Below are 22,713 nucleotides of genomic sequence, written 5' to 3'. Positions count from 1 at the left end.
CCCGAAGAGCTCAAAAAATTAAGTCAGAGATTTGATAATGGTAAGGTTACAATTTAAAAAAAATTTATGAAGATATTTTGGCATAATGAATATGATTTTTGATAAAATGTTTTGCAATGACAGAAACAATGCACAAAGTATAATGCTGTAAAAAGGATATACGGGTACCTTGAAGGTAACTATACAGTAAATTTCTTATTTTCTGCACAATTGCATACAAAAGCTTTCTAAATAATATTGTCAGTTAATCAGTTGAGTATAACTGGTTATGAATCTATGATTTTATGTAACAACTGTTTCTTGACACCACCACACAGCAGTGTAAGAGCACTAGTTTAAAAAACTAGTCAGAGAAGCCATATAGTAGAATTCTCTGCAAGCTACAAATCTATTCATTGGCCTTACACCTTGCACATGTTGCTTTAAAAAAAAAAAAAAAAAAAACAGTGGGTACAGAATTTTGTAATTTCTATTAAAAAAAAAAAAAAAAATACAAAGTTAAAATGAAAGTCTGCATTACAAGACTGAGAGGGACACCAAGAGATCCCAACCGAAAGGAGAAGAATGGAAGTATACATTCATTTAATTAAAATCTCATAAAAGTAGGTAATAAAGCTTTTATATCTAAATGAGAGTCAAGCTGCCAAAGCATATTACAAAGTACCATAGATACTTGGAAAGAATGATAAACAATATAGTGATATCAGGTGTTTGTATTTATCAAATTTATCAGAGATCCTTATAGCATGCATGGAACATGATAAAACTGCTAAGTCAAGAACTTCCTCAACATGAACTGACTGCATATTCTTTATTTTGAATTTGTAAATGAATGTGTGTGAAACACATTTGTTGTTTCACACACACACATGCATTTATGAGACAACAATTACATGTGTACTCTGCACATATAATTTTTACCATTCAGAAGTGTCTGCAACATGATATAGTACCCTTGGTAAAACATTTATTTTTCTGTATAGAACCTCAATAGCTCAGTCAGACAATGCCCTTTGGTCAGAAAGACCTCATTTTAAATCCAGTTTAGGATGTGAAGGACCTTAATTGTGGATTTTCAAGTGAAGATAAGTTAGCCAGTCTCACACAGAAGTGGAATCCTTCCACTTCTGAGTGAGACTTTTAGCCTAACATGAAAAAGAAGATAAGATGAGATGAAAGTTCCCCACTTTTGGCATGTGCTAAAAAGACATGATCTCATGCTTAACATCCATCTCAAAGATATGTGGCCTCACAGGCTTCAGGCATGCAGGAGAGCAAAAGTGGGGATCTTTCAAACACTGAGTGTTGCTATATGCACATTATATATGTGGTTTGTATCTGCTGAAAGCTGTAAATGATTTACTGATATATTAAAGGTTTATGTGCCATTCAAGTTGTAACAGTATTTATGGTTAGACTAGATATTCACACAATACTCATCATACTTCTCCTTAAATTCATTTACTGATGAAGCACCCACCACCACCTCTGGAAACTCATTCCGCATATTCACCACACTCCAAGCAAAAAACATATTCCTAATGCTCTTACACAATTTCCAATGGTGACCATTTGTTCTCTTCTTTCTTGCCATGTACTGAAGTCTTCAGCATCAATCCTATAAAACCCCTTTAATAAAGGATTCTATTACGTCTCCTCTTTTTCATCCGTCAGCTAATTTTTGAAGCCTACAGACCGTGAATTATTTTCATAAGGAGCATTCCACAGACCTGATACAATCTTTGTCACTTGCTTCTGGATCCTCTCCACAACCTTCATCACCACTGAATTCAGGAGTCCAGATAGGCAAATTGTGATAATAATCCTTCTCAAATCGAAATTGGTTCCTATAAATTTGAAATTGTACATAGTTTTATATGCTTGGGATTAGAAGTTAATTGTAAAAATAATATCAGTATCAGATGTATTCTTTCCAAATATATGCTTTTGTGGACTTAGGAAACACCTAAAGTCACATCTGATCTCAAAAAAAATAAAGATAATGATGTACAAAGTACTTGTAAGACCAGTGTTAACCACGCTACTGGCCAAGACATCTATAGATGTCAAGGTTATCAGGGATGTGAAGTGCATATTAAAATTGTAATACCATTGATATTACATCGAAATATATGATGGATAGGAAGTGTATGAGGATGCATATTTGATCCATAATGGCCAGTAAGGTGGTTAACCTATGCCTCTGAAAACTGGGTATTATCAATGGCAGATGAAAGATTGCTAGGTCTGTTTGAAAGAAGATTCTCATATATATTTTTGGAGCAGTACAAGAGAATGGTGTGTGGAGGAAATGATATAACCATGAACTATACAGATTTAATGAGCCAGACATTATTAAGTACATAAAAATAAATAGATTAAGTTGGGCTGGACACATTATATGCATGGATAGTAATAGAATAGTTAAGATGTTTAATGCTAAGCCTGAAGGAAAGAGAAAAATTGGAAGACCTAAATTAAGATGGGAAGATGGAGTGATGCAAGATATTAAGGTTTTAAGAGTCAAAAATTGGAGGAGTTTGGCATTGAATAACGAAGGCTGGCAGAAGTTTCTAAAGAAGGCCAGGGCTCATGTAGGGCTGTCAAGCCAATGAGATAGGCAAATAATAACCTCTCTATCTTAATAGTGTGTTCTTCAACAACCACATAATCTGATGTGGTGTTTTGGTTACCTTTGCAACATGTCCTCTAAACTTCAACTTCTTCACTGCACCAAAGTCCCTGGCATCAGTTTAGTTCCATCAATATAGTACGCAGCTTCTGATCTCTTCTCAAAGTGAATCACCTTATGCAAGGCCACATTAAACTGGCAGCATTTACCTTTTCCAAACTGCTAGTCTGCTTAAGTCTTGAAGGTAAATGAAGGTGGTGCACAGATCCTGCAGATTTGTGCACCACCTTCATTTACACTTGCTCTTCCCAGTTTAGCATTGTCAGCAAACAACTGAATATTTCCTGTAAAATCATTTCCTATATCACTGATATATAAATTAAATGGAGGACCAAGTACTGAGCCCTGTGGTACACCACTGGTCACTTGCCTTCTCATGGAACCAACTCCTCCATAAAGCACTAATATCTGTCCATCAGTCACCCTCTAAATCCAAATCACCAGACTCGTATTAATTTATATCCATCCCCATTTGCTCCAATTTATACAATAGAGTTCTATGTGGAATCTTGTCAAATGCGTCTGCAAAGTTCTAGCAATATCACTTGATTTTTAAAAGTAAGACAAGACACCCTTCACAAATCATGTTGTCCCTTATAGAGTATCACATTCCTATCCACTCAGTCCAATATCTTAACCACAACATCTGAGATGACTGGTCTATAATGCTACTTCTGTCTTGGAGCCTCCTTTATGCAATGGAACTGTTTTGCCGTCTTTCCACTACACTGACACCCATCCCACTAATGAAACTTAAATTAAACAGCTTGGTCAGAGGAGTTGTTAATTCCTTTGCACATTCTCATATAATACACAGGCAGATATGCCTCCATTTCTTCAATTATTTGGTTATCTCCCCAACATCAGCACTTCATAGTCATCTTTCCATAGTCATTCCTCCTTTTACTTGCTACATAGTGAAAGAACTCGTTAGCGTTTCTTTTGACCTAATCAACTAGCTTTCTCTCATAATTAGCTTTGGCCTTCCTTATGATACTGGTCACCCTTCTTGCCAGTGCTTTATACTGCTCATGAGCATGCTGATCACCAGTTTCTTTATAATCCTTCCACAACCCCTGCTTAATGAAGCTATTCATCCAACTAACTCCTACTTGATTTATCCTTTGACTCTAGATATACATGCATTCAGATACTGCGCTTTCTTTAAACACCCCTTGACTACATCCCATGCACCAACATCTCTCCCCCGTCTAAATTCTTATGCCATTGCTCTGTGAAAGCTGTCTCTCAGCTTGTCATAATCATCTGCTTTGTAGTTCCACATATATTCCTTAATAGAAAATTTTGCATCTCTGCCAATCTCCAGGTGAAGACTAAATGATCACTTTCTCCAAGCAGAAGCAGAATAACTAGATTGGTTAATGTTAAGGTCTCTGATGCAATGATCAGATCTAGCAGTCTTCAACCTCATGTCCCCTCCATTACATATTGCATATAAGTTTAGACTACACAATGCTCTTATACAGTCTACAGAGATTATACACAGAGCTGTTTCAATGCTACAAAATAAAGTTTACTATTACCAAAGACCTCCAGGGAGTTAGGGACTCATCAACAGAGGTGACATATCACTCATATGAGTTTTCATACCTTTTTCTTGAGTTCGTTCATACTACTGGCACTCACCATCTCCAAAGGCAGGCAAGCCAATTCAATCACATACCACTCTATGAGAGGAAAAATATTTCTCACCCCTTAACTTCCATGAATAGCCCCTCATCCTCTTCCCACCCTCCGGCTCAGCCAACCAGGCTGGCCTGGTTGGCCAAGTAGTTAGCATATCCGTTCTCCAGCCAAAAGGCTGAGGATTTGAATCCCGCAATGGACATAGATGTTTGTGGTTGTCTGTGGAAATACTAGTGGTGGTGATCGGCAGTAGATGGCATTGGTGTAGGTGTGGTCAGTTGGTGGATTGAGTGGTGGAGACAGAGCTGTAGAGTCCTTGGACTCCCCGGAGGCAATAATAATAAACTTTTGGCCAGCTTGGTTGGCTGAGTGATTAGCGTATCCACTCTCCAGCCAAAAGGTTGCGGGTTCGAATCCTGCATTGGGCATGGATGTTTGTGATTGTCTGTGAAAATAATAGTGGTGATGGTGGACAGTAGATGAGGCAGTTTGTGGATGAGGTTGAGTGGTGGAGACTGAGAGTAGGTGCCCTCCCTCGATGAGTCTTAGGGCTCCCTGGAGGTGTCTAATAATAATAATATAACAAGATCTTTGTTATATTCCCATGCTTTCTTGACTATTTCTCTTAAATAAAAATCTAGTCCTGACAACCACTATCTCAGTTGAATATAGTTTGCTCTTCAATTTTTCTTGGTCTCTTTTCAAGTATGCTTGCACACTAGGATTAGTCTGTGCAAATGCACAGCAGATAAATCCCTGTGTAATTTTAACACTGAGTTTTATTATTTTTCTTTTTTTTTAAATATGAATGGGTAATATGAAGTCTGTACTCCAATCATTTAGAATTCAACCTGATCGAGCATTCTGAATTATGTAAAACATTTATATGAGCATTTCTAGCTGAATACATCTACTACAGATGTTTTTCACATTTCAGGTTATTTCTACCTCAAGTACTAATATCCACTCCCGATTGCCATTCCTCCTAGACATTTTTTTTTTTATAATTGTTCTGTCACTATTTCTCTGATTTAATATTTTTTCAAAATAATTATTACTCCAGACATCCAGGTTATTCTTATCTTCAGTTTTTTTAAATTTTTTTTTTTATTTTTTAAATGTACCCTTTATTATCTTTCTTTTCTCTTACTTTTTCTGCCATTTCTAAGCTCTTGCAATAATCTCCAGAACAGTTTGTCTTCACGATATTTATCATCTATCTGTTCTCATTCCATTTTTTTTTTAATGCTACTTCTAAATGAAACTTACTTCAATATGATTTCTTTTCATGACATACTCCTGTAACTTACAGTATCTCTAATTTCTATCCATACAGACAACTGCCTCAATTGAGTAATGTTTTCTTCAAATTCTGCCATGTGGTCTCTAAGATCTACAATTGTTTTTATTTGCATTATCTGAAACTACAGTTCTCATTTGAGAGCTGTTCAAATTTGATTATTTTCAAAATGTTTCTACACAATTTTCTTTTGAATATAATATCCATTTTTATCCTGTTCAAAACTGGATGGTAATCGTTTATTTCAAATCCCTGCCTGTATATTTCTGTATCATGGAACAATCTGAAGGTATATCACTGACTACCCAGACCAATTTTGACCTTTATTATTATTGCCAATGGATCCCCATGGAGTACAGTCATCATGGGAGGTCCCACTGAAACACAGTAGATCATAATTAGCTTTAAATGAATTCACTGTCTCTGCATTCACCACACTCTCAAGAAGTGTATTCCAACCAACCACCACTCTCTACAAAAACCTACTTCTTGCCTCTTTTGATTTTTTAATAATCAATTAACAGTTTATATCTCAACCATATCATCCCCCCCCCCCATCCTATCCACCAGAATCTGCAAATTGCATTCCTTCAATCTGTCCTCATACTCAACATTCCAGAAATCAGCAACACCTTAGTCAATCGTCTTTGGCCTCTTCCCAATATTTCTTCATCTGTTTGAAAAGCAGGTGACCAAATCTGTGCACAATAGTTCAAATGTGGCCTGATCAAAGCTTTTCACAATGGAATAAGAACAGGCCACATATGGACTAAAGTGTACAGATTTAATTACCTACTTTTCAAATGGATGAAGAGATATTGAAAAGGGTCCAAAAACAATTGACTAGGGTGTTACTGGTCATGTAGAAGTACACTAACATACACTTCTATATGCCAGTGTCCTTCGCATTATTGCCATATTTCATTTGGTTGTCCTCACAATTTTAGAAATTGTCTCCAAACTTCAGGTGCCTGTCCTCCATCACTCCCAGATTCCTCATCTCCCTCACCAAATGGATAATCTGCATTCTCTCTATGCTTCTAAATTTTAAACCTTACACTTTGTAACACTGAACCAGCAACCTTACTCATTTGCTAATTCAGCCAATCTATTCAAGTTCTCTTGCAAAGCTATATTTTCTCTACTCCTCATAGTTCCTCCCAACTTTGCATCATCTGCAGTCTCCGTAGCTTGTTTAGTTTCAACAATGCCTTTTGGTTGGAATCCCATCTAGGATGCAAAAAAAAACCTTATCAGGGCTTTTGAACTAAAGGTGAGTAAGCTGGTCCTCATATGGAAGTGGAAGGGTTTACCTCCACAAAGCAGACAAACTAGCCATTACAATACAGGCAATTGACATAATACACTGAGCTCATAACCTGAGTTGCTATGGCTATAAATCCAAATAAACCAAGCACCATCTACAAACAACTGCATATCACCATTCAAACCGTCCTCAATATTGTTAACATACAAACAGCAACAGCCTCAAAAGATCATTAGGGAACACTACTAGTGACTTTCCTTTTTTGGGATATTGCTACCCCAATACACAATTTACTGATAGCAAACAGAAAACTTATCTAAATTCCAGCACACTAATCTGCTATCCAATTCCATATTTTCCAATTTAATCAAAACCTTGTCATTCAACAATTTATCAAAGGCCTTTGCAAAATCTAATATACTATTAGGTATGCATCTCCCCTGTCCAATGCATCTGTCACCTTGTTATAATAAGTAAGCAGTTGCTAAAACACAATTTTCTTTTAGTAAACCCAGGCTGTCAGTCAAGGAAAATATCACTGTATCAGCCCAATTCTGAATCTTAGTACTGACACTCTTTAACACTTTAACTACAACAATGCAGATTAGCCTATAATTGAAAGCCTTAGTCTTATTTATATTTTTTTTGGAACTTGTCCCAATCTAAGACTCATGTTAAGAAGGTACGGTACAGAAATGCTGTTGTAAACCCCCTAGAACATTCCCTCTAAACATGCAGCGATATATCATCAAGTCCTTCTTCACATCCAGCTTACTCAATTCCTCATATACTATATTTACTTGAATATAATATCACGTATACTTCACACCCCTGATTTTACTTTACAAAAAAAGCAATTAAAAAGTTTTGCATATAGTTCCCACATGAAAAAAAGTTTAAAACTTTAAGAAATATATAGCGAATGTTATCACAATTTCAGATATTTTTGAATTTGGTTGTTGAACAGAATCAGCATTTCAATTCAAAACCGTCGGCTTGCCATTGTCATCGAGTCGTATGATCTTTTATTAATACTGCACCAGTCATATGCATAAAGATGGAAGCAACCAGTAGAAGAAATGTGAGAGTGTGGGCATTGACTTCTTCTCGATCTTGAATTGCGTGGGGGGTGGATTAAGATAAAGAAACCATCATTAAAACTGGATTTTGAGAGCTCTTGGGACATGATTTTACCAGAAATAATTAATTTAGTTACAGAAGCATTGTCGCTAAAGATTCAAATATATCGCACGATGAAGGTGAGCGGCGATCGCATAAATAATGCTGAGAATTAAAATTTAAATGCATTAATTTTATAAATAACATGAGAAATTATAAATTATAATGAACACTGAGGATTTAATTATAAACGATTTGGTTTTTTCCTGAAAAACTTTAGTTTCTGAAAATCCCTGCACATATCTTGCACTACGATTTTTTAACTTTAATTTTGAGAAAAAAGTGCAAGTTATATTCAAATAAATACGGTACTTCCTGTTCACTCATTATGAATGCCTCCTCTCCTTTTTCCAGTGCACTCAAGTTCTGCATGATGTCCACATTCACAAGGATAAAATATATCTTTATGAATTGCTCATTTAATATGACCTTTGTTGAAGTCTCATCAATGGGAACTAGACCTAAGAAGATACCTAGGTTTAATTAATGCAGAAGTCATATGTTTTCCATATACAAGTAGCAAAAAAGGTGTATCACATTATTAAAATACTCTGAATCAGAGATTGTGGAAAGTTTTTTTCAACTAAGCAGCCAAGTAAAACCTAGGTCTTGCTAGGTCAGGTTCCCACTGATGAGACCTCAAATAAAGGTTGAATCTGGTCTAGATAGTGGCCCTTCTCATAATGCTAAAACATTATGGGATAATGAGGCAACTTCTACATACAAGTAGCTTTGTCACAAAGATATTTCATGCACAAACTGTCTACTTGTACTTACATAAAAGATTAAACAAGAAGTGAACTTTTCTCCAAATTTTCCAAAATATTTTTGTGAGTCAGATTCATTTCCTACCCTAAAGTTTAGATTTCCAGCAAGACTGCTTTTCCTAATAACTTGAGAAATTCCTCTTTTTTATTAGTACCTTCACAGTGGGACCTTTTATTGGTACCGTCATAGGCAAACAGTCATATTTCCCAATTTCTCATTTGGAAATTTGCCCTTGTTCAGAATATTTAAAACTGCCATCTATACTTTGTGTTCAATGTCAAATGCTATGACTACTCTAGTTATTCCCTCATCACTATTATCTGAATAAGCCATCTTATATTTTATTCAGAAAGATCTGATCTGTTTTAGTTTTCTTTGTCTTGGTACTAATGTTAGTGTGGTATAGTTGTCTGTAATGATAGAAAAATCAACATGGTAGTTAAGAGAGAATCATGGAAAAGAGGTATGCAGATCAAAAGTTTTCTAAGTAAATCAGAATGTGCTCTGAGAGAATAGAGAACAATGTAAGAAAGCAAAGTAAGTAATGTTTAGACTCAGTTAAGCAAAAGCCATTTGTAAGAATATTATTATTATTTGACACCTCCAGGGAGTCCAAAGACTCATCGAGAGAGGGCACCTGCTCTAAAACTCTGTCTCCATCACTCAATCCACCAATTGACCGCAACTACACAAACGCCATCTACTGCCGACCACCACCAGTTTTTCCAGAGACAATCACTACATCCATGTCCATGGCGGGATTCGAACCTGCAGCTTTTAGCTGGAGAGCGGGTGTGCTAGCCACTCGGCCAGCCAGGCTGGCACATAGAAGATAAATATTCTGAAGGCTATTGAAAAAGCTTAGAAATGGAGAAAAGAACTATAAAAGGAATCAGATTTTATAAAGGTGATATTATACTGCATGATTCAGATGGCATGGTCACAGGGTTGAATTCCAATGAACAATTTGGTTGATTCCAAATTTTAGAGCTCTACTCCAATGATGATTGGAGTAGAGCTCTAAAAAAAACAACTGAAAGTGAAAATTACAGAAGAATTTCCTTACTGAGTAAGATTTATGCAAGTATACTTGTTTAGAGGTTGTCAGGATCAGATTTTCACTTTAAGACAAATAATTGAGAAATCATGAGAATATAATAAGAATTTGTATTTGAGTTTTGCAGATCTGGAAAAGGAATATAACAAGGGAAGAGAAAAACAATTCAAAACACTACAATTATGTGATGTAAATAGTATATTATATTGATTAATACACAGTCTGTTTGAGTTGTAAGCTAGCAGTTAGAACTGAAGAAGATACAGGAATATTTTTGATAATATTTTTTTAGTCTCCTATTTAATGATAATAAAATTATCCTTCCAATGGAAAATGAACAAAAATGATTTTATATCATGAAAGCATTTTAAACTGTTTGCTAAAAACAATCCCACCATTAGACAAAATGCCAGCCTGGTTGGCCAAGTGGTTAGCATATCTGCTCTCCAGCGAAAAGTCTGCAGGTTCGAATCCTGCAGACATGGATGTTTGTGATTGCCTGTGGAAATACTAGTGGTGATGGTTGGCGGTAGATAGCGTTGGTGTAGTTGTGGTTCGTTGCAGTTGGCGGACACAGCGTTGTAGACAGGGCATGCTGACAATATGTGCAATGTATGCAACGCACACAGGTGCCAGGATAGTAAAGGCGCCAAAGATTTCAGGCGAGGAGGAAATACTTAAAAAAAAAATATTATTCATTAATTATATCAAAATAAATTACATTTTTGTTTAAATTTTAATTATATTTTATAGATTTGTCTTAAACAAATTATTTATAATCACTTATTTGTTATTATTCCTTAAGATGTTATTTTATTCTGATCCTAGTTCTAACAAGTAGTTTAGCATAAACAAGTAAAAACTTGAACTTGCGTGAGTTTACTGTTTACAGGATGACGTGTTTGAATTTGTTTAATCTTGTTCACACTTGCATTTGCTCTAAACATATATAAGAAAATCTGCTGCAGTTTTTAATTTTATAATATATTCTGCTGCTATCAGCAGAAGATAGGCAATATCTTGCAATGTACCTGAATCGTCATGAGAAAAATTTAAATCATTTGAACAATTACAAAAAATGGACAGAATTAATTACATCCTTAAAAAATAAAACTTATACTGATCATTTGCAACAAACAGTTTTAGATAATGAAAGGAAACGTTGGTATGAAGTTATAAAAAGAATAATTCTTGTAGTACAGTTTTTAGGCAAACAAAATCTAGCTCTTCATGGTAAAAGTAATAAACTTTATGATCGCAACAATGGAAATTTTTTAAAATGCATTGAGATGTTAGAAAAGATTGATCCTTTTATATCGGAACACACACACACGACGTGTAGCTAATGATTCTGACTTTAAAAATATGCCCTCCTATTTAGGAGATAAAATTCAAAATGAAACACTCACTTTATTGGCATCAAATATTAAAAATAACGTTTTTATAAAGTGTTTTTTTATTGGGGGGAGAGGTAAAGGGGTGCCAACTAAGTTTTGCACATAGGTGCACCCCTGGTTGTAGAGTAGGTATCCTCCCTCGATGAGTCTTTCGACTCCCTGGAGGTGTCACGTAGTAATCATGATGCATATCAAGGATTTAGGCCAAGGGTGGCCTGTTCCGGCTTTAGAAGTCATCTTTGAATCGTTTAAGAGGATGTCCTGGTTTTCTTTTTCCTAATGGCTTGTACTTTAAGGTTTGTTTTGGTAATCTTTATATTTTCATTCTTTGAACGTGTTCCATCCATTTATGTTTATATTTTTTAAATTTTTTCTATTATTGGTTCTTGGTTTAATTCTTTCATAATTTCTTCGTTTCTTTTGTGATCAAATAGAGTATACTTTGCAGTTTTTCCTCATAAACTTCATTGCTGCTGTTATTAATCTTTGTTTGTCTTTTTGTTTTATTGTCCAGATTTCACTTCCATACAATAAGACTGGTAGGGCTAATGTATTGTATACTTTTAGTCTGGTTTGTTTTTGAACTAGGTTTGGTTTAAATATAGAGTTAATTACACCTGTTATTTTTATATATTTTGCAATTTTTATATTTATATCTTTTTCATTTTCATATGTGATCATACATCCTAGGTAGTTAAATGAATTCACCTGTTCTAAGATCTTGTTATCTATTACAATCTTAGTTCCAGGTGGATCTTGTCCTTTAAAGACCATAGTTTTTGATTTTTCTGTTGATATAATCATACCATAATCTTTGGCTATCTCATTTGGATCTAAAATAGCTTTCTGTGAGTTATCTTCAGAATTTGCAATTAGTATTTGGTCATGGGCAAAAAGGAGTGTTTAAGTTCACAGTAGGAGAAAGTTTAATACCTTGATGGAAATTTTTATTCCATTTTATTATCTCATTTAGGTAAATATTAAAAAGAGTTGCTGAGAGGGGACATCCCTGTAGATCCCTTGGTTTATCTCTCTCATATATGATAGCTCATGATTTAATCTCATTTATATTTGATTATTTTCATATATAATTATGATAGCTTTCAGGATATTATTTGGTATTTGTCTTTCTTTTAATATGTTAAATAAAATGCTTCTTTTAACTTTGTCAAATGCTTTTTCAAAGTCAATAAATGCAATATGTGTTTCTAAATTGTATTCTCTTCTTTTCTCTATTATTAATTTTAGGCAAAAGGCGAAGTCTATATATGATCATCCTTTTCTACTACCTTAGGGTGTCATCTCTACTACCTTTTTTAAAGATCAATTGCTTTTTTCCATTCTGTTGGGGATTTGAATACATTTTATTTAAAAATAATAGGAGTCTTTCTTTGAATATTGTTCCTGCATATTTATATAGTTCTGAACCTAGCTTATCTTCTCCAGGTGATTTTCCATTTTTTGTTTCTTTCAGGTTGATTTCTAATTCTTTAGTTATTTCTTTTTCATTAAATGCTTGCCAGTTGTCTTTTTTAAAATATTTATCTGTCTACAATTCTGTGCAGAAATTCTTCTAATTTCAATTTGGCGTTTATTTTTGTTTTCTTTAGTATCTACATTTAAGTGTTTCAAAATCTTATATACATTGGGTCTTATTTTATATAAATAATGTTCAAATTTAGAAACAAATTTGTTCCATGATTCTCTATGTCTTCTCTTTTAGCTATGGCTCTCATTCTTTTATATTCTATTTCATCTTCTAATCTTTTACTGCTTAACCATTTATGATAGGCTTCTTTTTTCATTTTGATTATTTCTTTGATTTTATCATCCTATATCTTCAGTTTTTTTCTTTTATTGAATTTTTTGGTCTTTCCTAAGCTTTCATTTGCTGCTGCATTTAGTATCGTTTTTATATTAAGCCATTTTATTTCTGTTTCTTCATTTTGTTTTATATTATCTAGATATTGGTTAATTCTTTGTTCATATAGCCATTGTATATTTGTGTCATTTAATAGTCTAGTTTTATAAACAAATGTTTTAAATTTTCTTTCTGTTCTTGTTACTCATAGCCATTTAGGTGGTAATCTTAATTTTATTTTAAGGAGGAAGTGGTCACTGCTTATTTCATATCCTCTGTGAACTCTAACATCTAACGAAAACTTTCAATGTCTTTTCATATAGGATAAAATAATCTAATATTGATTTCCATCCTCTTGCTGCCCAAGTATATTTATGTGTCTTTCTGTTTATAGAAAGAATTCATTATTTTTAGGTTATTATAAACTACAAAGTCAATCAATTTTTTTAACCATTCCTGTCTAGAGTATGTTCTCCACATATTCCTATATTATTATTAATTTTCGTGTTTCCAATTCTTGCATTTAAGTCTCCTGCTAAAATTACAGAATCATTTTTATTTATTTTATTATATATATTTTGTAGCTGATTATAAAATTCAATATCATCATGTTCTCATCCTTCTTCTGGGGCATATAAACCAATTATTGTTAAATAACCTTTATCTATTTTTAATCTAGCTTCTATTATTCTTTCATTCCATAATTTATAATGTTTTAACTGTTTTGAAAGGAAGTTATGAATCCAAATCATGACTCCTGCTTGTGCTCTTTGGTATCTGTCAACTCCACTGTATATCACATTAAAATTCTCGATATGGTTCCTTTTAATTTCTTTTTTGTTTCAGTGATTACTGCCATTTTAAAATTTCTTTCATTTAACATTTGATCTAATTCTATTTCTTTATATGCTATTCCTCTTACATTCCAGTTTGCTATATGTATTATATTTTGTCGTTTCCATTTTAACTTTTTCATTCCAGGATTCGTTTTCCATAGATTCATTCCAATTACATTTTTCTATCAGCTTAAAAGTAGAATTATGTTCTCCATGTCAGGTGACTAGCCTGACAATGGAATACTTCAGTGGTAAGGTTGCTACCTTAAGGCTTTTGAACTAGCCTTCTTCCCAAATTTAAACCCATAGGAGGAATAGGGTATATTGAAGGGGGAAAGAGTGGATAGTGTCACGTAATAATAATATAGTTAAATGTTAAATTGGGTTTGAGAGAAGGATGAACATTATCTGTGCTGTTATGTATATGGATCACATTATGAAGGAAAGTAGCAGTGACCCTGTAAACCTCTATGTAGCTGAAAAATACCAAAGAGCTTTACATCAATTTTATAGAGGTCGAATCTCATGAGAACTGTTGTAAAAATAACCTTGTTTGTCTCTATGTATTTTATGTTTAAATATTAATGTAATTAGCCCTATGGGAATTGATTGTATTTACTGTTTTAACTAAAATTTGGAATGTCAAAAACAAAGGCGATACTTTGCCATCGGAACTTTGTATATAGCTATGTATAAGAGCACATGTGTGGGAAAGTTGTTTGCGAGCTCTGTGCATTAACACCTTCAAAGTTAGTATCAAAGAGATCCGCTAGGTTCAGACAACTTTCTGCTGTCCGGAAAGATTAAAAAAAAAAAAAAGGGGGAGTGCAAGGAGGAGAAGAAAGAACGGGTCGGCCTTATCAAAAAGATAAAGGAGAAGTGCCAGTTTCTTCGGGGGTTTACAACCCTTGGTGCAGGGTCCCAAGATGGCAAAATAAAAGGGCACTGAGCCAAACATCGTATGGAGAGGCAGTTGGAACCACAGCGGAGGTGAGGTCCAGTTACCGAGAGACCCGGTTACCAAGAGGAGAGTCCAGGTCCAGTTGTCGACAGAGGAGAAAAGCCCATGTAAACACCCGAAACAGCTTCACTCGGAAGTTTTTCCTTTTGCTGCGGGACATCAACCTTTTCCCGGAGCAATACGAGTACCGTAGGTTGCAATCCACAGCCTGCCAATTCCCAATAATATACTGCTGATGCCAGACACTCCTGAAGGAAGCTTAAGATCTAAGATGAAAGAAATGCCATAGAGATTTTAGTGCAAGACTTTTCATTGAATGTGCAATACAGAGCCTTTGTAAGTTCCATCCTTTTGTACATTTCCTCTTATAATCTAGGCGATATGTTATAGACGGACTGTCAAGAATTAGTTTAAATAGTAATAAGTAAAGTTGATATCAAATTTGTAAAATGACTTAACAGAGTTAGCTAACCTCTTTGCGAGTAAACTAGAAGTTTAATAAGTTGAATTTGTAAACAGAGAGTAAATAAGTTTTTGAATTAGAGATTATTTAGTGTTGAAGTGAAAAGGTTCTAATTTTATGCTAAAGATTTCATAGATAGTTAGAAAAAGCAATCTCCCTATCGTTTGATTCATGTATATTTCATACTAATGTAAATAAAAGTGTTTTGTTTTATATGTCAATAGAGTGCCATCTGATCTTTCTAATTACAATGCACTGTTCCTAAAAATAATCGGACTTGTGAGTGGGAAACAACTAAGGCATTAAAAGCGCAGTTTAGGTACTTAAGAACCAAGACTGTTTATATAACCTTTGTTGAAGGAATTTATGCTAGTAAGAGAGAGAAATCTACTGGACGTTTTACTGAGTCTTGTGCCGATATAGAAATACTGGTGGTGCAGTCTTTTCGAATAAATTTTCCAGTGTTCATAGGCATGCGACTAGCAAATACGAAAGGCGGATAAACATAGTACATAATAGAATAAGTAAGAAAGGTTACAAGAGAAAAAAGCACGCACTGCTAATAAAGCTTAAAAGAACAACACTAGATATTACAATAACGCAGCTGACAGCCTTCGTTACAACCCAATCACTGACTAAAATGAGTTAGCCAGTAAGACTAACTAACTCACTCCAGTCAAAGTCCTTATAAATATTCTTTTCACACTATGATGGAAATCAAACTTAAGTGTGTGCCCATCATCAATACCAACTGTGCTATGAACATACTAATATAAAAAGTATGTCTGGTATAGTGTACATATTTACTAAATTAGAAATGGAATTTCATGTGTTTACACTTAAAATTCTATCTTTAATTTCGAACATTTTTTGATAATTTTTTTTAGTCTCCAATTTAATGATAATAAAATTATCCTTCCAATGGAAAATGAACAAAATTGATTTTATATCATGAAAGCATTGTAAACTGTTTGCTAAAAACAATCCCACCATTAAACAAAATGAAATCAAAAGAATCTTTTTAATAGCAGTGGAGTTATGGCCATGGCAACTAAGCTACAAGGCCAGCATGTCTGTAAATTACATGTCTTCTGCTGGTCTATTTTGTGGGATGAAAGACCTTAGTTTGCAGGATGGACTCTGCACCTCCATATTAAACTGACTAACTCATCTGCAGTTGAAAGTCCTTCACATCCTGGATGGGATTCAAACTCAGGTTTTTCCAAACAAAGAACACTGTTGATACAAACTGAGCTACAGAGGCTTTTAGTGCTAGTGATAAGCACAATTAGTTACATGACACCTGATGTCCCAGTTCTCTAGGTGGATGGTTATCTGACATGTTAAGATTGGGGGGGGGGGGTTCAATATTTAAATAATTGGTAAAATTGCAAATTACAGACATAATGATCAACTTTTCCCCCATGTTAAATGGGGGAGGGGTCAACGTTTCATATAATTAGTAAAACTACAAATATTGACATCATAATCGATTTTCAGACATCATAGATGATAGGTAGTGATTCAGTGTTCAGAACAATAATTTTTTATACATTATATAAACATGTGGATCAGAAAACTGGAAGGTCAGATCCCATGTAACTCATTACTTTCAAATATGAAAGTCATGTCTAAATGCTAAACATAAAATAATTCTATTTTGTTTTAAATGGGATTGAAACAAATAAGCATCGACTAAGAAAAAACTGCTGTGGTTGATTTTTAAGATATTCACAACATAACATTAATAAAAAAATGAAAGCTGATGTGTTCAATAACTCACATGACACTGGCAATACATTTTCCAAGTTTGTCCTGCAAACTGGTCATTTGTGAAAGGTTAGCAATGAGTGAATGTCTGTAGTATAAATCAGAAATGAACTAATCATGTGAGTTACAGTTCATCAACAATAAACAGATTTTTAATAAACCTACCCTCCTGATAGAGAACAGCAGTAAACATACAATGCTTGGAAAGAAGTCAGACACCCCATGGACAAGGTGTATCATGCCATGTAGTGAGTTGCGTGTTTGTAGCTGGTATAAATTGGAAGAATATGATACTCTCAAGTCAATGCAACTGCATCTGAATGAAATGGCCATGAGATGGGAACTGACGGAGTTTGAAAGAGGCATTGTGAAAGAATGACATGTTGTAGGCCTATCTGTTCTGTAAATTGCTGACAAATTGGGTGATCTCAGGTCAAATTTAGTGATACAATACTGAGGTGGAAGAATAGGAAGCCAACTACAAGTGCTACCCACAGTGGACAACTCATCCCACTCACATAAATGACTGTAGGGTGTTATTTATGATGAAGTGTAAAAACTGTCATTCGTCAGCTGGCACATTGAATACAGAGTTCTGGGCATCAATTAGAACAAATCTGCACAAAAACATTCAGAACCAGGCTCACAACATGGGTTTCCATGGTTGGACAGCAACATGCAAGTTTCACATTACCTGAACCAATATGCAGCATTGTCTTTTGTGGTGTAAAGAGCATGTACAGTGGGACATGGAAGTTTGGAAAGCTGTTATGCAACAAGGAATCATGCTACAACCTCTACCAAGAAGATGGATGGGTGTTGCAGATGCCCAGCGAACATCTCTCAACAGAGTGCTTAACCCCAACTATGAAATTCAGAGGTGGTGGTATAATGATATAGTCCTGTTTTTCCCGTTTCTCCCCCCCCCCCATGTGGTGCCACAAACATTGAACTCTGCAATGCTTCCCTACTTTGTGGCATTTCTATGCTATAATCATTTTCTCTTTCAGCAAGACAATGCACTGTGTCATAAGGCTGCTGCTATAACTGCGTAGTCTGTGGACATGAACATCACCACACTTGACTGGCCTACACAGAGCCCTGATCTCAACCTTACTGAACATCTGTAGGATAAACTGGAGTGAGGTCAAGGGACATTAGTCACACAAGAGTTCAGGACCTCATTACATGCCTACAGGAAGAATGATAAAAAAATTCTCATTGTTTGCTATCATACTGTGGAAAGTATGCCCCATAGGATTGCTGGAGTCATCACAACAAAATAAGGTCTTGCATCTTATTAAAGTGGGCGCTATCGCTGTTTGTACCTCACACAACAGTCTCCACTGATTTCTTTCCAAGCAATGTATAGATAGCGCTTATTGAAATTTACAACCTAAAAAAAATAAAATAAAATAAAAAAGTACCTGTAATTCAAATTCACAACTCTGTTGAAAAGAAAAGCTCTCCCTGTAGCTCCAGTAAACCGAGTGCTAATCAGTTCATTTCTGTTTGTAAGAATAGTATCACAACTGGCACATGAAAATAAACGAGATCCACCAATATGATCCAGAAATATCCTACCCATGGTGATGAGTTGCCCTGTAATAAAAGTGCACAAAAGAGAAAGGATTTATCAGTAAAGATTCAATTTAGGATCACTATATAATTATGGAATTAAAGTACAAAAAAAATATATACACCCTCTGTCCAAAAAGAAACCGAACTTTTCGAAAATAGAAGAAACTAGTCACGCCATCTGTTGTATCTTTTTGTTATCGAAAGCGGCAACCTTCATTAGTGTCTTGTCAACTGTTTATGACATTTGTTTCATTAGAAGCCGAGTTAGTGCCAACAGTGACTGTGTTTTGACGAACGGTCAAAAATGAGTTTCAAACAGAGAGCTGCAATTGACTTTTCTGTTAAACTTGGTAAAAGTTTTACCAAAATGCATCAAATGCTTCAAAAAGCATATGGTGATTAATGCTTATCACATACTCAAGTTTACAAGTGGTTCAAGCGATTTCAAAGTGGTCGTGAGATGTTTGAGGATGATGAAAAGCCGGGCTGTCCAAAAACTGGACTGAGCGAAGTCAACATCCAAAAAGTGAATGATTTCATCAAAGAAAACCTGAAATTGATTGGGGATTTCCAAAATCAACTGTGCACAACATTTTGACAGAGAGTTTGGGCCTTTGTAAATTGAATTCGCGATTTGTTCCCCACAAGTTGACCGACAACCAAAAAATGTATCAAATTGAACAGTGCAAGGACCTCATTAAAACCGCTTGCAAGGACTCAAACTTCCTTGAAACGATCGCTATTGGTGATGAAACGTGGTGTTTTGAGTATGAGCCCAAAACAAAGCACCAGAGTGCTGACCACCAGAAGAGGGGCATCCTAAAAAAAGTCGCTCGGAGAAGTCAAAAGGAAAGACAGTGCTGATTTGTTTTCACGATTCCAAGGGCATCGTAATCCACGATTCACCTGATTTAGCACCCTGTGACTTCTTTCTCTTCCCCCACTTCATTTGCCGATGAAAGGAAAGCGATACAACACCAGTGAAAACGTTCAAGTGGCAGTAACCACGACCCTCAACAGCATTCCAAAAACCCAGTGGTGTAGCTAGAGCTTTTGCTGCCCGAGGCAGTCTCCAAGTTTGCCGCATCTCTCAACACACATCAAAAATACTACAAAAAGTCAAAACAACATATAGGGAAATAAATTAAAACATTATGTTTATTTTTGAAGTAAAACTTTAATTTCAACATTCTAAAATGTTATTTTTCTAGCTTTTCTGTTATCAAAATCTATGAGATTGGCAAAGTCTATTCCATAGTAATGTAGGTAATCTTTATCAATTTTATTTAAAAAAACTCCTCTCACAACTAGAAACACTTACAGCAATTGTGAGGATAATTCGTAGTAGTATTACAATATTTGGAAATCAGTTCTCGAGACTGTATTTTAGAATTAACTGCAAAAGTTGAAAGTGCCACAAAGGGTGGACCGCCCCACTGCTAGCCACGCCTCTGCAAAAACCGATATAAAAAACTCATTTAACGAATTAATTGCAAGTGCTAAACGCTGTATTGAATTTGAGGGAGAGTATATTGATTGAAATAAAATGATTTGAATAATTATAATTGGCCTGTGTTTTATCATCATCATCAAATTCCTGACATGTACCCTCAAGGGGGTGTACAGGATATGATAGTATTACATGAAAATTTACATCATTACCAACTTCCTATCTACAATTTTCCTCCAAATCAGTCTGTTACTTGTAAACTATAACATTATCAGATCTTATATTTCTATTATCTCAGGCACATTGTACCGTATCAATCCACCTATATCTTGGTCTTCCTCTGGGTTGTTTTGCTGCCGACCTGGCAGAGAAAACTTGTTTTGCTAATCTTTCCTCGCCCATTCTGCTGTTCAAGTGACCATACCACGTGAGATTAGCTCTGCAAACGCATTCCTGGATGCCTACAATGTCAAGTTCTTTCCTAATATCCTCATTTTTAATCTGCCATTGATGCCATCTGTTCACACCTCTAATCTTTTTCAGGAGTCTCAAATCTGCAGTCTCTAGTCTTTGGTCAAGTGTTTTACTTCTGACCCAGCTCTCAGATCCATAAGTTAAAACTGGTTTGTACACTGTCTTGTATACAGCTAATTTAGTGTTCCAACTAATTTCTCTCTTATTCCATATGAATTTATTCAATTGACTGCCTACCATACCAGCTTTGTTGATTCTGTTGTCTATATCCATATTTAATTTACCATCTTAACTAAAAATCGTGCCTAAGTAGCTCAAATGTTTTACTTGTTCCACAGGTTCCCCGTTCACAACACAGTTGACATTTTCAACAATTCTACCTATTTTCATTGTCTTTTTAATGCTGACCTTCATACCATATCTATTACAACAGTTATTCAATTTAGTCTGGGAATTTTGCAAACTTGTAGCAGATTTATTCAGAAGTATAACATCTTCCGCATAAAGCAAAGAGCCGACATTAACATCTCCAATTCTGATATCATGTTTAATACCACTTTCCTTCATAATGCGATCCATATAGATAATGAATAACAGAGGGGATAATGTACATCCTTGTCCCACACCAGATTTAACATTAAACCATCTTCCTGTACATCCTTCAATTCTAACTGCCGACTTACAACTCAAACACAGACTAAGTATTGCTTGATATAATGCTCAATTGACACCATATAACTGCAGCATATTGAATAGCTCCTCTCTTGGCACCTTGTCATATGCCTTTTCCAGATCAACAAAACTTAAATACAGATCTTTGTAATATTCCCATGATTTCTCCACTATTTGTCGTAAAGTGAAGATCTGATCCTGACAGCCTCTATTTGACCTGAATCCAGTTTGTTCTTCACCAAGTTTTTCTTTCGTAATTCTTCTTAAGCGTTTCTCAAGTATACTTGCATAGATCTTGCCATGAACACTCATTAGGGAAATACCTCTGTAATTCTCATATTCAGTTTTATTTCCCTTTTTTATATATGGGCACTATTAGAGCTCTACTTCAATCATCGGGAATTCGTCCCTCTGTCCAGGCTTTCTGAACTATGCCGTGCAACCACTGTAAGACTTTTATACCAACCATACTTCAGCATTTCTGGTTGAATATCATCTACTCCTGCTGCTGCCTCTCCACATTTCAAGCCTTTGATAGCTTTTTCTACTTCAAGTATGGATATGTATTCCTGACTGCATGCCTGGTCAGTGTTTTTTTTTTTTTTTTTTTTTTTTTTTAATCACTGCTTGTTTCATTTAGCAGTTTTTCAAAGTAATTACTCCATACTTCACGGATATCTTTTTCTCCTGTTTTCATGTCACCTTCATCATCTCTAACTCCTTTTACAGCACTCTTTCCTCCATTTCTAAGTTTCTTCAACAATCTCCAGAATATCTTACCTTCTTGATATTTATTTTCTATGTTCTTGCCAAAGTCCTCCAATGACTTTTGTTTAGCTAGTTTTACACAGTGTTTCGGTTTCTTACATTTGTATCTGTATTCTCTAAGAGCAAAAGCTGACTTATTTGCCAGGAACTTTTGATATGCTTTCTTCTTTTCCTTCACTGCCTCTTTAACTTCCTGTGTCCACCATGGAGTCCTGATTTTTCTATCCTTGCAAACAACCTCATCACATGCCTCTCTGGCTGAATCAATCAGAGTTTTCTTCAGGAATTGCCACTGAATCTCCAAGGTTTGGTTCCTGTTCTCAAACTCTTTCATTTTTTCTTCAATAATCTTTGTGTATGTTAGTCTACAGTTCACATCTGAGAGCTGCTCAACTTTTATTCACTTTAAAACTTTCTTACATGTTATTCTTTTCAATATGAAATTCAATTTTATCCTGCTCAAGACTAAATAGTGATCACTTCCAATTTCAAATCCTCTGTACACTCTGGTGTCCTGCACCAGAGAGAAAACATCGCTATCAACAAAAACATAGTCAATTAGACTTTTGT

General features: G+C 35.0%; 1 protein-coding gene across 1 annotated transcript in view; it reads right to left on the bottom strand.

Annotated features, from left to right (window-relative positions):
• The window catches only part of LOC150102432 (protein yippee-like 5), a 59,553-nt gene that overhangs the window by 11,192 nt on the left and 25,648 nt on the right, over positions 1-22,713 (bottom strand). Inside the window, exon 2 of the mRNA XM_090398652.1 lies at positions 18,626-18,800. Coding sequence (XP_090254778.1) covers positions 18,626-18,786 — 161 coding nt within the window. The 5' untranslated portion in view covers positions 18,787-18,800. The remainder of the gene's footprint in view (positions 1-18,625; positions 18,801-22,713) is intronic.

Source organism: Typopeltis vanoorti, chromosome 10, assembly GCF_054136105.1.
Source record: "Typopeltis vanoorti isolate ZY-2024b chromosome 10, IOZ_Tvanoo_1.0, whole genome shotgun sequence".
Taxonomy (NCBI): Eukaryota; Metazoa; Arthropoda; class Arachnida; order Uropygi; family Thelyphonidae; genus Typopeltis; species Typopeltis vanoorti.
The sequence above is the reverse complement of the archived record's forward strand: the minus strand, read 5'-3'. Positions and strand labels throughout refer to the sequence as shown.